Consider the following 15637-nt stretch of genomic DNA (forward strand, 5'->3'; position numbering starts at 1 on the left):
TTACAGATGTACGGGGTCTAGTGATTTCTTGGTCCTCCGTTGGCACTTGTGGATTCAGGGGCACAAGAAGAGGAACGCCATTTGCTGCTCAAACCGCAGCAGGAAATGCTATTCGGACAGTAGTGGATCAAGGTATGCAATGAGCAGAAGTCATGATAAAGGGTCCTAGTCTCGGACGAGATGTGGCATTAAGAGCTATTCGCAGAAGTAGTATACTATTAAGTTTCGTCCGGGAACCCCTCTGCCACATAATGGCTGCAGACCCCCTAAAAAAAGGCGCGTGTAAAAAAAAATATTGAAGAGATTTCAAGAGAAATAAATAATTCAACAATTTCAATATTATTATGGTTCGAGAGAAAGTAACAATATCCACTCGGACACTACAGTGGAAATGTGTTGAATCAAGAACCGATAATAAACGTCTTTATTATGGACGCTTTATTCTGTCTCCTCTTATGAAAGGCCAAGCTGACACAATAGGCATTGCGATGCGAAGAGCTTTGCTTGGAGAAATAGAAGGAACATGTATCACACGTGTAAAATCTGAGAAAATACCACAAGAATTTTCTACTATAGCAGGTATTCAAGAATCAATACATGAAATTTTAATGAATTTGAAAGAAATTGTATTAAGAAGCAATTTGTATGGAACTTGTAACGCATCTATTTGTGTCAAGGGTCCTGGATATGTAACTGCTCAAGACATCATCTTACCGCCTTTTGTGGAAATCTTTGATAATACACAGCATATCGCTAGCCTAACGGAAGCAATTGATTTGTGTATTGGATTACAAATCGAGAGGAATCGCGGCTATCGTATAAAACCAACAAATAACTTTCAAGTTCAAGACGGAAGTTATTCTATAGATGCTGTATTCATGCACATTGAAATGCGAATCATAGTGTTCATTCTTATGGAAATGGGAATGAAAAGCAAGAGATACTTTTTCTCGAAATATGGACAAATGGAAGTTTAACTCCTAAAGAAGCACTTCACGAAGCCTCCCGGAATTTGATTGATTTTTTTATTTCTTTTCTACATGCAGAAGAAGAAAACTTACATTTAGAAAAAAATCAACACAAAGTTACATTACCCCTTTTTACTTTTCATGATAGATTGACTAAATTAAGAAAAAATAAAAAAGAAATAGCATTGAAATACATTTTTATTGACCAATCAGAATTGACTCCTAAGATCTATAATTGCCTCAAAAGGTCCAATATACATACATTATCGGATCTTTTGAAAAAGAGTCAAGAAGATCTTATGAAAATTGAACATTTTCGCATAGACGATGTAAAACATATATTGGGTATTCTAGAAATAGAAAAACATTTCGCAATTGATTTACCAAAGAATAAAATATAAATCCATTGGATTTATATTCATTTTCATCTTTTTTTTTTCTAAAGAAGATGCAAATGAATTTTGAATCTTTAGCACAAATCCATATATTCGCGAAATAGATCAAAATTTTAATTGAATGGATGTTATCTAGGGAGAATTCACTTTGAAGCGACTATTCCCTAGATATACACGTCATGATATTTTATTTTACAATTGAATCAATTTGAAAAAGACCTAAAGTTAGGGATTTATCAATAGGTAATGTTGCTCCAATACCTAACCAAAGGGCTACCACACTACCAATCAAAAAGACGGTTGTCGCAACTGGACGACTAAATGGATTTTGGAATTTATTAACATTCTCCAAAAAGGTGCATTAATAATCCTGCAGTCTTGAAACCATTAAAAGAACACCTAATAACTTATTGGAGTGCATCTGAAGTATTTGAAATACGGAAAGAAATACCATTCGTAATATTTCCAAAGGCGTTGCAAAGGGATCATGAGTTCACCAATCATTGATGGTTCTAGAACGCTAATCCTACATTACATGCAATAGTTCCTAGAATTACTCTTTGGAAAAATATATAAAAGATCATTGGGCCATGCGGGTTCTCCGTAATAATTATGACCCATTCCCTTAGCCAATTTAGCTCTTAATACAGGATCATTCAAGTCAGTTTTTGTTATTGGGAGAGGTGAATTCTTATAGATCCATCCTCGAAAGAAATAGGACATGATAATTTTTCATCATCCGGCTCGAGCAAGAATCAAACGAATCAAAGAGACCCATGTAAAAAAATCTTGTATGTCTAGATGTTATAAAATCTATATTTATAAAATCTATATCTATATGTTAGCCATGTCTACACATATATGAATGATTTTATGTTATGTAATAAAAAATGTTATGTAATAAAAATTAGTGGATTCCTTTTTCCGAGGCGCAATTATCCATTGCAAGGAATTCGTTCTTACAGGTAAATGCTCAATACCCAAGTAGGCCTAAAAGGTGATCATGATCAAGTACTTTTTGGGTCGTCTCAGACCTATCGATTGGCCTTTATCTCAAAAAAATATCGAGACTTTTTACATACAAAGGATTTACTTGTTACTAATATAGTTTAGCCCCAGTCATTCTTTAAATCCCTTATTTCACTTCACTCCAATAGTATCATAAATCGGGTCAATGCAAAGAAAATGACTGCATTTCCATACTATAAAGTATTAAGTAATAGTAATTAATTAAATGTTAAATAAATAAAATAAAACTAAGTATAAATAAGTAAAATAGCTAAAATAGAATATAGATTCTACCACATCACTTATTCTCTTTGGGTTTCTGAACTGTTCATGCACAACATGATTAGATCTGATCATAGAAAAGATTCTCTTCAAGTGAACCAGCCTATCCTTTGTATGGGGCTTACGCAGTGGTTAGAACAAAGACACATTTGGTTATTAATTCCAATGTGGCGGATAAAGGCATACATCCGCACGGCTAAATCAATAGTCCAAGTCACACATTCCCATAATCCATTTTTCTCTTAGAGAATTCACTTCAACTATTCATGTCAAATAAAAAACACAATTTTTTGGAGTTGAAGGGAAATATCCAAATACATGTCTTATTCTTTTCAATAATCCATATTTGTAGCAATGAAATACTATTATTCCTCCCCCAAACGATCAATGGTTGATTACAAATATCTAGAATTTATATTCTCTATTATATTCTGTATTCTCTATAAAGGACCTGAAATACCCTGCTTACGTATCATGGAAAAGTGCATTAACATAAATACGGCAGTAAGAAGAGGTAATACAAAAGTGTATAAACTATAAAAACGAGTCAAAATGGATTGTCCTACACTAGCACTTCCGCGTAATAACTCCACCAAAGGCGATCCTATTACAGGAATAGCTTAAACACGCTTTGTTATAATTTTGACCGCCCAATAACCAATTTAGTCCCAAGGTAAGGAATAACCAGTTACACCAAAAGATGCGATCAATACAAGAACCACGCGTAACCCAAGTCAATTCACGAGGTTTTTAAAGCCACGATGAGATATACACGAAATCGTGCGGGATCATCATTAAAACCATCATACTTGCCGACCATCGATGCCTCGGCGAATTAACCAACCAAAGTTAGCCTCGGTCATTATGTATTGAAACGAAGCAAAAGCCTCGATGCGGTCGGACGGTAGTAAAAAGTCATAGCAAACCCCGTAGCTACTTGTACTAAAAAACAAGTAAGCGTAATTTCTCCTAAACAATAAAATATGTTGACATGGGGAGGAACATATTTACTAGTTATATCATCTGCAATTGCCTGAATCTCGAGACGTTCTTCGAACCAATCATAGACTTTATTGAGATAGGTAAACCAAAAGGACTCCCCCTCCGAGAACCGTATATGAGAATTTCATCTCGTACGGCTCAAACAGAACCACCCAAATACCAGTTGAAACAGATATGTGTAATATAAACTTCTTAATCCTATGATTCAACAGTTTTCTCTGAAGATGACGATACGAAAAAAGAAAAACCCGAAAACTCTTCTTTGTGGTTATAACGCCAAAATATCAAGTCGGCTCACTCATCTCTTGGTGTTGATTGTTACAGGCCTCTTGAATCTTCTATTTACCCATATTTTTCCTTGATTTAGTATTTTTATTTGTATGTAACGCAATCTTATTGCTAAGAATTTTCTTGTTAAGATCCTATAAATCGATTGAAACCTCAGATTCATACTAGAACCACGATAATTTAATAAAACCCTCAAACTAAAGATTCCTTGAGTAAGAACCGTTGTATCATCACTTATTCAATGAATATAAATATAATGAGTAAAAATCCAAAGAAAGGTTTATCCTTTGATCAAACATAAATTAAAAGTTTAAAAGAAGAAAAATCTTTCAATTTATACCTTCTAACTCTTTGAAATTTTTTGGAGTCCGGTCACGGGATCTGAATATTAAGTATGAATCATAGTTCTAATACTTCGTAATCTATTTCATATATTCCGTGCTCCAGATACTAGAATAAAGGATACTAGAATAAATACCTGACGAGGTAAAAAATCATCTCTATCAAGATGACAGACCAACTCTCTGTACTATCAATAGGATAAATTATAACAAGTCGCACACTCATATTCCAGAAATACAGAAAAAAAAAAAAAAAGAAATTGCACGATCGAACTCCAAAAAGGAAATTAAAGAGAGAAAATAAGGGAAGAGAGAAGAAATGATGATGTAGATGGAGAGAATGAGTAGTTTCTCGTTAGTCCCTTTTTTTTCTCCAAAATTTGTGTGTAAAGATTTTTTAAGTATGACTAAAGACCATTATTCCTTTGTAAAGAAATCGACTATTAAAAATTGACTACGCTTTGGTGTAGGTATTAAATTGTTGCCTAGTAATAAATCGAGAAGTTATATTATCCTCATAGGTATATTACAATTGAAATCTCAAAATATGCATTAGTTATATGATATGTTTGTTAAGTATGAAAATTACAGTAATTGAGAAAAGAGCTAATCCCATCATATGTGAATGGGAGATGATAAAATAAGGGCTCGAATCAACCCATAATGGGCCAAGACCTAAGCTTGTGACTTGAACTCCAAGCCTTCTATGAGGAGGCCATTTTCAGTTGGCACAAGAGAACAACTTCCCTTAATTTGTAGGTTTTTGGCAGATCATGGGAAGCTATTCCCATCATCTCTCATGCATGCTGGATTTTGGTATGTGGATCAACCGCATGCAATTTGGCTTGCAATGTTTTTGCATGAATCGCAAGGTTGAAGGCAAGGCAAAAACTTTAATTGACGTTTTTGTTTTGGTTTTCCCTTAACTACAAAAAGTTTCTGGTCTAGCAAGAGCTACATATTTGGTTCTATTCTTTGCAGCTTCAAAAGTTGCTAGGTGGTACTTCATTGGGTGCTCTTATTGTGCAAGGTGTGGTGCTCAATATTGAAGTGGAAAGTTTCTCTTTTTTTTTTTTTCTGCAAATATTTTCTTCGATAATCATTAAGATTAAGGCAACACTTAGCCTATGATTAGATGGATAATTCATTTTTTGAATGTAATTATGTAATTATACTAGTGATACAAAATCCGGTTTTTGCATGCAATTGAACTCTTGATCCATAGTTTACTATGCTAACATAAACTACGGATACTCAATAAACAAAATATTGCATCAACATGCTTATTTTAAAACAATATAAGCAACAATATAATTAAATTAATTAATGATATACAATACAAAAAAATTACAATCTGATTTCATTACAGACTGAAACCTTAATTATTTAGGTCTACTATCTGGTTTCTTTACAAACTAGAAAGATTTATCTAATTTTATTATTTGGAAGGCAAAATCCATTCACCGTAAATCCTCCATCAACAGTAATAACCTGACCAGTTATATAGGAAGCAGTAGGGAAGCAAAGGAACGCCACCATTGATGAAATCTCATTAGGCTTTCCAAACCGAGACATAGGGATTCTACAAAGTAATCGATATATATAATCAGCCAGTTCAGGACTTTCCTGCAAAAAAGAGAAAATTAACCATAAAATATGTGTACCTCTTTCTCTCTTTGTACATGAATCTATTCTTGAAAGTTGAAACATACAATAGAAACGAAGATTGACAAGGCCAAACCTTAGGAAGGCTCAGTGCAAGGTGTCTTTAAGTCATAAATTTTGTAGGCCTAGCAGGCGTCTAGAGATAATTTTGATGGTCCCTCAGTCATAAATTTTGCACTGAGAATGCCTAATCTATATAATTATGTGTGGATATAAGAGTGATTAAATGCACAAAACATCTTATATTTATGGGTTTTGGAAATAGCTAATGTATGTACTCTCATCGCTTTGCAGAGAAATTGTTCATATATATATATATATAGGTGAGGAGGCGAAGCACTGAGCAGGTTCAATTACCGTTAGATTTTCCACGAATGGGGTTTTAATTAGCCCTGGTGAAATTGCATTAACGCGAATCACGTCCTTTGCCCACTCACATGCCAGGTTTTTGGTGATTTGATTCAATGCTCCTGTCAGTTCATAATATATATATATATATATATCAGTTCTTAATGTTCCAAAAAACAAATAAAATAATGAAAAATTAGTTAAATTGAATATATATATACAGTTATTATAACAAACCTTTAGAAGCTGCGTAGATAGCTGATTGAGAAGTAGCAACAATGCTTACAATGGAAGAAATATTGATAATGCTTCCATTTCCTGATGCCTTTAAGAGAGGGTGTGAAAGTTGACACAGATGATAACAAGACTCAAAATTGATTCCAATTACGAAGGATATGTCTTCAGGACTTATCTCCACTGCTTCTTTAGCTAGAGCTATCCCAGCGTTATTGACCTATTAAAACATATATAACTCTTAATCATGTAATTTAAGTCTCCCAATTAAGTTTTGTATCAAAATAAATAGATTTAAAGAAAAAAAAAGAAAAGAAAATGGGTTTTTCAAAATCACTTAATTTTTTTTGAATAAAAAATTTAATATATAAGATAAGCACAACATAATCTTCTCAAAGAAAATAAATAAATAAATAAATACAATTAAAATCTTTTATTTAAAAATAATTTTAGTATAATAGAATAATCTTTAAAAAAATAATGGACTATTTTTTTTTTTTTTTAATTTTAGCTGATCAAAGAAATCTTTTGAGTGAAGCTGCTGGAAAAAGTGGACTTTGATTTCTGATCGCTCTAATAATTGTTGTGTGACCATTTCGTTTGGATAAGTAGTAGCATACTCTTGTGGATATTGTAAGCCTGTCGCCATTAATTTAAAAGAGATTGACTTTTTTTTTATTTTTTTATTAATAACACTTTAATTGAAAATTCAACGCTCCAACTTCAAAATTAACTTTAATTAATTAAAAATTATTAATTATTTCATTATGATAAATGGTATTAACAAATCAATTTTATACATTTCCCACCAGATTAAATGAACACCATTCTCATGACTAAATTAATGTGGACCGTCAGCCTGTGGCCACCTCTCCTAAAAACTAAAATTCTAGTTACGGCCTTACTAAAATCCAAGAGTCGGTACTCTAAGAAAAAATATTTTTAAATTATTGCTTTTTTCTTCTTAAGAATGAAATATTTGTAATTAATTTCTCTTAAAAAATAAATACCTTTTTCTTAATTTCAAAAGCAATTACTAGAAGTGTTAGAAAATTGAAACAATTATAGAGATTCTTTAAGGAAATAACACTTGCTTTATACTTCTTTTTTTTCATTATAACTAACTAAAATATTTGACCATAGAAACTAAAATAAAACCATCAGGTACACGTAACCGTTTTTAAAACTCTATGAGCCATGGATGATAATAAGTAAAGTACCTACGAAATCATTTTATCATCTAACCCTAAAAAAAATCCCTTTAAATTTAATTGTGTGATAGGTTAAGGATGATAACAAATAAAATACTTATGAAAATCACTCTATCTGAATTTGAACTTAATTAATATTTTTAAAACTCAAGTCTTCTTAAATTTGATTAAAATTTATTATCAACTATCAAACATGTCTTAAACCTTATTATCATTGTCAGAAAAATACCTGAATTGTTTTAATTTTATATATCTTAATTAATAATCTACATAAAAAATTATTTTTTTATTACTAATTTATATTTTAAAAATTTAATAATTTCATAAAATATTTTAATTCTATTTTATTTAAAATAAAATATAAATTTATAAATATTATTATAAAAAATATAATTTATATTTAATGAAGTATTTAAAATAAATGAGTTTGAGTAACGGATACTCAATATACAAAATCCGAACCCATCACGAGTAATATTTTTCAAATCCGAATTCATCACAAACTCGATTATATACTATCAAAACATATTCTATTAGAGTTCGATTGAATCTAGTATCCACAAAAACCCAACCTGTTGCCATCCTTATCTCATGATTGGTAAAACCCCCTATTTCTTTGTTTTGTTATATATATATATATATATATATATATATATATATATATATATATATATATATGAATAATCATTTCTCTCTTCTCAATGATCTGATTCTTAATACTGGAGTTTATGCTTTAAAGTTTATCAAACAATCTGATAATTCTTGGTTGAGAGACATTTTGTTAATTGTTGTTGAAGTTAATGTTTGTCTCTATCTTGAATGGCCTGTTTTTTCAATGGAATTAATGGTTCAATTTTGTTATATTCATCATATGCAACAAGCTTCTGAATAATTAGATCAGGTATAAAAGATCCACAAAGTTGTTCTACTATACACCTTTTAATTTATTTTGATAGAATTTCATCTAAAATTGAACAACTCCGCTTTGTTATCTATAACAATTTATGTTACATTTAGTCTTAAGAAAAAGATCATATTCTCTTACTATTTGTATTGATTTGAATTTAATGGATGAAATTTTAATTAATTAATTTCTCTAAAAAAATATTTGATCACAGAATTATTAAACCAAGAGCAATTTGCATCCTAATTTGTAATTACTTTTTCGTCCCATCTACCAAGCTAATGGGCAAACCTAATTTATGTTCACACGACAACAACAAATTCAAAAGATAAGGACATTTACCAAATAATAAACATGCACGGAAAGCCTATAAATGTGGAATTCAATAAAAACAACATAATGGAAAACGGGGACAACTACAACTCATTAAAAAATAAGACTTTTGCCCAAAACTTCGGGTTGATGGAGGTAATCAAATTGACAATTGCACAGACAAAGGCAGAAGCTACCCATTTACAACCACATTCAATAAATTTGACTTCAACTACTTCTTAAATGCAATAATGTCCTCTTAATTTAAGAGTTGTCCAATCAACAACTTAAATTGAAACCAACAATGTCAAAAAGCACCTTTTTAAACGGTAGTATTCATTGAAAATATAATTAAAGTAGTTGATTATTTTAATGTTACACTCATTTCATATAGACATTTTAGGATGGTTTTACATTTATTTTATCCTTATAATTAAGTACTTTTTATATTTTTAAATTTATTTTAGCTTATTTGTTAATTTTGGTTATTTTATATTTAATTTTTATAATTTAAATATTTTTAATAAGTTTTGTGGTAAATTGAAGGTTCACGATGCATTAGAAGATGATTTGAAGAAATTTGAAGTCTTTAAGTACGGAAAAATGTTGAAAAAATCAAGTTTTAGAAAATTAAATTTGTCGAGATTTGCTTGAAATCTTGCTTAAGATGTTGCTTATGGTATGTCACACTGTTTAGCTTATGACCTGAAGCAAGTCGCAAGTCAAGCATAGCTTAATTCCAGCATATTCAGAATTTTTAACCTCAAACTTGTCGAAATTTGCATGAGAAGCTGCTTGAGATCTCGCTTAGAGTATATCGCAGTGCTTAAGGCATGGCTCGGATCAAGTTAGAAGTCAAGCATAAGTGAAAAACTCATTGCTACACAAAATCTGCTGAGATTTGCTTAAGATGTTGCTTACCCTATGCAAACAGGCTATGCAAAACCCGAAATTTATTGAAAATGTTGCTTAAGGTAAGCAATATCATCAGTAGGCAATTCAGAACGTGAAAAGTTTTGCTGACCTGAAAATTTTTACACCTCATCTCCTATTCATTAATCGGCTCTTATCCATTTTTAGACCTACTTTAGGACAACTTTTGGGACCATATAAAAGCATCATTTTTAGTTTTTCAATTAAGAAGTAAGACGGAAAGAAAATCACAAATATAAAAAAGGAGGAAAAATGCCATTAATCCTGGACAGAGGAGCTGCTGCCACTATTTTTGAAAGCTCTAGAATTTTGAGATTTTGGATTCTTCTACTTGGGTTTTTCTATTTTTAGTCCCTTATCATTTTTTTCTATACTTTTTTACCATTTACTCTTGTAAATATCAACATGAGTGAGCAGAATCTTTAGATTTCAGAGTTAGGAATCATGGTTTAGATTAATTTATAGATTTGGACTGGTTTATTTTAGATTTTATATAAATATGAGTTTTGATTCTTTTCCTTGTGTGCCTATTTACTTGCCTAATGCTAGTATCCATTGGGTATTATCTTAATATTTGATTAAAGGATCGAAAGTTGAAAATCATTGAAAGATAGTCAAGGATTAGAACTTAAAATCACCTAGATTTAGAAATAAAATAGAGATTTAAGAGGATTCATTGATTGGTTACAAAACTTGATGGGTTTTAAGTGAATCAAATATCGTACGAAAGTAGATTTGGTTTTTTTAAAATACTCTTTGGTTTGTTTAAAACGATATTAAAGGATTTTAGAATCAATTACCTTCAAATTCTATTTTCTCTTAAAATTGAATGAACCAAGATAAAACCCAATTAATTCATACGTAAACCCCAACTCTGGAATCATTTTTTCCATTAATTAGCCTTTAATTTTAATTACTCATTATTAATTTAGTTTAATTGCATCTAAATTAGGAATTTATTGCTTTGCTCCTTATTTATTTTATTTAGATTAACCAAATTTACTAAACTTATTTGAATTTACATTTTATTTCTATTATCATTAGCCCAAATAATTACTTTATTCATAGTTTGGTAATCAAACGCAAATTCTCGTGGAACGATACTTGACTTATCAATTTATCACTTGATATGGCCCATATACTTACGGATACTTAAACATCAAGTTTTTTGTGCTATTGCTAGGGATTTGATTTTTGTTTGATATCGAATAATTATTTGTTTGGTTAATTTGGGTATTTTTATTTTTAATTTCTATTTTACTTTGAGAATTTGTTTATTTTGTTTTTTAGGTGCTTTTATTTTATGAGAATGACAAAAAGTGAAGAAATCAATTTATTCTTTTTTACGAATATTATTTTTTAAACTTAAATCCGATTGTATATTATTTAAATTTATTTTATTAAAATTCGGTTAACTTGAACTCTTGTAAAAATTCGACTTGTTGTTATTCCTCGCTAAATGTCTATGAATTAGCTAGGCAATATCGATGAATAGAAATTGAAATTCAGTAATTTGTCTTGGGATGACAAATTGAAGCTATATGATTATGCTAAAATATAATCGAATCTATTAGAGTGTTGAATCAAAATTTTAATTGTTTTAGATAAATTAATTTTTATTAATTTAATATTCTTGAATCAAATAAATTTAATCAAATTAATTTAAACAAATTAAATTTACGTCGGTTCGTACACAATGTCAAAATAATCATTAATATACGAATTGTTTAAATTTGATTGATTTTGTATAAATTAAAATAATTATAAATTATTTTGAATCAAATAAATCGAAATGGAATTTTGAGGTTCTCCTTTGAGCTACGGGGATAAGGTTAGGCTGGCGCCCGTAACACAATTTGGATTCTTATCACTTCTTATCTCCACCACTTGTCGGTCCTACACGTTTTAATTCTTCTTACGTTCACATTTCTTTTTGTGGCTAACTAATTTTATTATTTTTTTAAAAAAATTATATATTATATTTAAAAAATTAAAAATTATTAATTTTTTTAATTTTATCCATTATCTTTATTAAATATAATAAATATTTATATAATAAATAATTAAGTGAGATAAAAAGTGATTTAATAAATTAATAATATATTTTTATAAAAAATAAAATTATCTAATAATATCGTGTCAAATCTAAAACCGACATATCAAAATGAATATAAAAAAATTTCAAATATCTCAATTAAATTTACCATCAAACAAACGCATTATGTGCAAGAATTCATGGATTTGTTGAAATTATGAATTTTAGAGAATCTTATGAGATGCATTTAAAAATTAATATTTGACATATATATAAATTTATATGAAGTGTGCGAGATTAATTCTATTAAAATTGGGTTATTAATTTCCAAATCTTGAATTTTACACTCAATACATAGGATACTAAACATAAAATTTCATTAATCTAGAATGCCTTTTGTTAAAAAAACATATCATCCGACAAGGACTTTTGTTTATTACAACAAAGAAATCAACAACAGCGACAGCAAAATGAAGACATTTGTAAATAATCTTGGTTTCTCATGGACCTTAAACCTTATTTATATATCTTTATAGCTAGATCTTGAATAGAAAATAGAGGTTTAGTTATTGTTTGGCTAGCAGAAACCATTGATGGTGAATCCTCCATCAACAACAATGACCTGACCGGTGATAAATGAAGCAGTAGGAAAGCAAAGGAATGCCACCATTGATGCAATCTCGTAGGGCTCTCCAATCCGAGAAATTGGAGTTTGACTTATATATCTATTAAAAAATTTTGCAATTTCAGGATAATCCTGCAAAAAGTGGAATCAAGATCTAAGTTGGAGCTCTACATAACACTAACAATAATAATAACATGATAATGATGATGATTAGGCTTAGATACTAATTATTAATTATTCAATGGTTAGAATAAGGAAGAAAGATCATTTTTCACCCTAGCATGATAATATATTAATTAAAACAATTTGGTAAGATATTTTGCTACTTAATAGGGCGTGAATTGAAGAGAAATAATTACATGTAATCGTTATATATATATATATATATATATATATATATATATATATATATATATATATATATATATATCAAATAGATTTAATAATTGATTATGATAAAACTCACATAAAAATCACCATATAATCAATATTTATAATGCCACTGTTATACATACAATAGTTGTGTTCTAAAATTTCTTGTGAATTGCAGTATAATAAATAGACATTTTTTCTGGATATTGTTATTCTTCTCTATCGCATGTTCCATATGGCATAGAAGAAAGATAGTTTAACCAAAAGCAATTGAAATAGGAAATTGTACATGCGAAGGAAATTATTAAAATCAAAGTGCAGTTTCTAAACCTGCTTTCCAGTTTCAATGACAGGAGTTCTGATTAGACCTGGAGAAATTGCATTAACGAGAATGTTGTCCTTAGCCCACTCACATGCCAAGTTCTTTGTGATTTGATTTACTGCACCTAAGCAAAGTAAACTATTTGACTTCTTTAGGTAAATTCTCATCAGTAGTTTAGTCTCCAATGAAAATAAAATAAAATAAAATAAGATTAAAAAAAAAACCTTTAGAGGCTTCATAGACAGAGACAGAAGGGATAGCCACCACGCTGGAATTGGAGGAAATATTTACAATCCTTCCATATCCAGATGCCTTAAAGAGAGGATATGAAAGTTGACAAAAATGAAAAACTGACTCAAAATTGGTGCTCATTATCCTGGAGATGTCTTCAGCAGTATACTCTACAGCAGCTTTGGGCATCCCTTTTGCAGCGTTATTCACCTATAAAACCAGAATTCTAGCTTTTAAACTCTCTCTCAAGTTTATGAATCAAAAGCAATTTAAAAAAAATGAAAATAAAAGCTTCTGGTAATTTATGTTCTTCCATTGACAAATTCTAGACTCTTTAATTTCTATAAGATTTAAAGGTAGATTTACTTAAGCTTACAAGAATGTTGAGCTTTCCATGAAAGATGGAGGAGACAGTTTCCATGAGTTTCTCCCTTTGGTCTCGATGAGACACGTCGCATACAGACCCAGTTACTTTGAAACCTTTGCTTTTCCATTCTTGCAAACATTGATCAAGCTCCGTTTGGTTGCGTGAACATGTGTGCACTGCAACCTCAAATCCTGCTAATTCTTCTACTATAGCATGCCTAAACACATAAAGCCACTGATTATTAGTAAAAGAAGAAACCTTAAGTAAAAGAAAAGAAAAAAAATAAAAGGGTAAATCACCCAATGCCTCTGGAGCCTCCAGTAACCAGAGCTGTCATTCCCTTAAGGGACCATCTCTTTTCCTTAAAATTGACTACATCCGCCATGATCGTTCTCTGAGTGGGTGTGTGCGTGTCTTTTCCCTTAACGCAGTAAATAACAGATACCTTGATTGAAGATAGTATACCGTTTTATCGAAAATGTACTTTTAGATATTGGTAATATGGTGTCATGGATTAGCTATTTATATTTTGTTTCTTGGAAAATTCTTGCTACTTGCTACGAAGGTGTATATGACTGAGTCAGAAAGCTTTGTTAAGTATGTGAATTTTCTTTTTTTTCTTTTTCAATTAGGCTTGATTTCAAATATTATTAAAAAATAATTTATAAAAATTATTTTATTATTTTAGAGTATTTATAAGTAAAATATATTAAATTTAATGTCAAAATAATTTTTAAAATCGCACTAAAGTTGGTATGAAATGTGGCCTTTAAAATATTAACCACACTTGAAGGGAATCACTAAAAAAATAAAATAATTTAGGAACGGAAGTTTTCATTTCTAAAATAAAGAATTTAATTGCTAATTTTATTTAATAATAGAAAAGCAAAATATTTCTGTTTTTAAATTTCTTGTCGCCAATTAATTTTACAAAAAATTTTTTTGCCTATATATTTGAATTTTATTTTTTAAAAAATTTTCAAGTACATATTTTTAAAATTATGAAAATTGGCCGTAAGTAATATTGAAAATCCGAAAAAAAAATGGCAATAAATAATATTGAAATTGAGCAATGCAATTAAACAAAATAATTGTCAACAGTAATGACATATAGATTATATTACTTGTCAATTCTTCTTACAATGACCATTAAACCATCTCTCCATCGTTTGAAATTCTCTGTCGTGGTTGACTTTGTAAAAAATTCCTTAATATTAAATATTAAATTACTCTTCTTAAATTAATTTAAGTGAATTTTATCAATAAAATTAGAAATTTATATTATAAAGTCATATTATTAAGAATATTTTATTTAAATATTACTTTCAATTCTAACGTGAAAATTATGAATTTAATAAAAAAAAAAATCCGTTATTGGCTGAGGGGAGTTATTCTTCTCCTTCAATTGCTAGTTTTTGTGGTCTAGATGTTGTGAACGTCTCTTTTTATTTAAACAAAGGTAAACTATTTGTTTGTCTTTATATTTTAATAAATTTAATTATTTAATTTTTATATTTTAAAAAATATATTATTTAGTTTATATATTTTATTTTTATTAAATTATTTTATTCTTTCATTAATTATTTTGCTAGTTAATACTGATCAAACTACTATTTAATTTCTATATTTTAATAAAATTAATTAATTAATCCATATGTTTTAGAAAAAATACATTAGTTAATCTTTATAATTTAACTCTTTTAACTATTTAGTCATATACTATTTTTTATATAAAAAATATCCTAATTCTTTTCCCTTTATTTATTTTTTATCTTTTCTTATTTCTCTCTCTTC

At 29.3% G+C, this 15637-nt stretch overlaps 3 protein-coding genes across 4 annotated transcripts; 1 reads left to right on the forward strand and 2 right to left on the reverse strand.

The window, feature by feature from the left end:
- The first annotated feature begins 253 nt into the window (after positions 1-253).
- On the forward strand, positions 254-1001 carry LOC131179916 (DNA-directed RNA polymerase subunit alpha-like). The gene has a single exon (XM_058147093.1). The coding sequence runs from the start codon at positions 345-347 to the stop codon at positions 975-977; it is 633 nt and encodes a 210-aa protein (XP_058003076.1). The 5' UTR covers positions 254-344; the 3' UTR covers positions 978-1001.
- Positions 1002-5606: 4605 nt separating this feature from the next.
- Positions 5607-7180, reverse strand: LOC131169071 (tropinone reductase homolog). Its single transcript, XM_058147690.1, has 4 exons — positions 7124-7180; positions 6535-6751; positions 6307-6419; positions 5607-5910 (listed from the first exon to the last, which is right to left on the reverse strand). The coding sequence occupies exons 1-4, from the start codon at positions 7178-7180 to the stop codon at positions 5710-5712; spliced, it is 588 nt and encodes a 195-aa protein (XP_058003673.1). The 3' UTR covers positions 5607-5709.
- A 5101-nt stretch (positions 7181-12281) lies between these two features.
- Positions 12282-14348, reverse strand: LOC110637656 (noroxomaritidine/norcraugsodine reductase). Of its 2 annotated transcripts, none has more exons than XM_021787894.2 (5): positions 14143-14348; positions 13853-14060; positions 13470-13686; positions 13254-13363; positions 12282-12683 (listed from the first exon to the last, which is right to left on the reverse strand). In XM_021787894.2, exons 1-5 carry the CDS (start codon positions 14226-14228, stop codon positions 12504-12506), a joined length of 801 nt encoding a protein of 266 aa, XP_021643586.2. In that variant the 5' UTR covers positions 14229-14348; the 3' UTR covers positions 12282-12503. The 2 variants fall into 2 exon arrangements, with proteins under 2 accessions (XP_021643586.2, XP_021643585.2); XM_021787893.2 differs by having other exon boundaries at positions 13254-13369; positions 14143-14341.
- Between the last annotated feature and the right edge of the window lie 1289 nt (positions 14349-15637).

This window comes from Hevea brasiliensis, chromosome 5 (assembly GCF_030052815.1).
Source record: "Hevea brasiliensis isolate MT/VB/25A 57/8 chromosome 5, ASM3005281v1, whole genome shotgun sequence".
Taxonomy (NCBI): domain Eukaryota; kingdom Viridiplantae; phylum Streptophyta; class Magnoliopsida; order Malpighiales; family Euphorbiaceae; genus Hevea; species Hevea brasiliensis.

What these genes read in the sequence shown, in the direction of transcription:
- LOC131179916 (XM_058147093.1), top strand. Translation starts at nt 345, where the DNA reads ATGGTTCGAGAGAAAGTAACAATATCCACTCGGACACTACAGTGGAAA.
- LOC131169071 (XM_058147690.1), bottom strand. Translation starts at nt 7,180, where the DNA reads ATGGCGACAGGCTTACAATATCCACAAGAGTATGCTACTACTTATCCA. An exon ending in TATCTACGCAGCTTCTAAAG is followed by an intron (nt 6,420 to 6,534) that starts GTTTGTTATAAT and finishes ATGAACTGACAG; the next exon opens with GAGCATTGAATCAAATCACC. An exon ending in CATTCGTGGAAAATCTAACG is followed by an intron (nt 5,911 to 6,306) that starts GTAATTGAACCT and finishes TCTTTTTTGCAG; the next exon opens with GAAAGTCCTGAACTGGCTGA.
- LOC110637656 (XM_021787893.2), bottom strand. Translation starts at nt 14,228, where the DNA reads ATGGCGGATGTAGTCAATTTTAAGGAAAAGAGATGGTCCCTTAAGGGA. An exon ending in GGAGGCTCCAGAGGCATTGG is followed by an intron (nt 14,061 to 14,142) that starts GTGATTTACCCT and finishes TTATGTGTTTAG; the next exon opens with GCATGCTATAGTAGAAGAAT. An exon ending in ATGGAAAGCTCAACATTCTT is followed by an intron (nt 13,687 to 13,852) that starts GTAAGCTTAAGT and finishes CTGGTTTTATAG; the next exon opens with GTGAATAACGCTGCAAAAGG.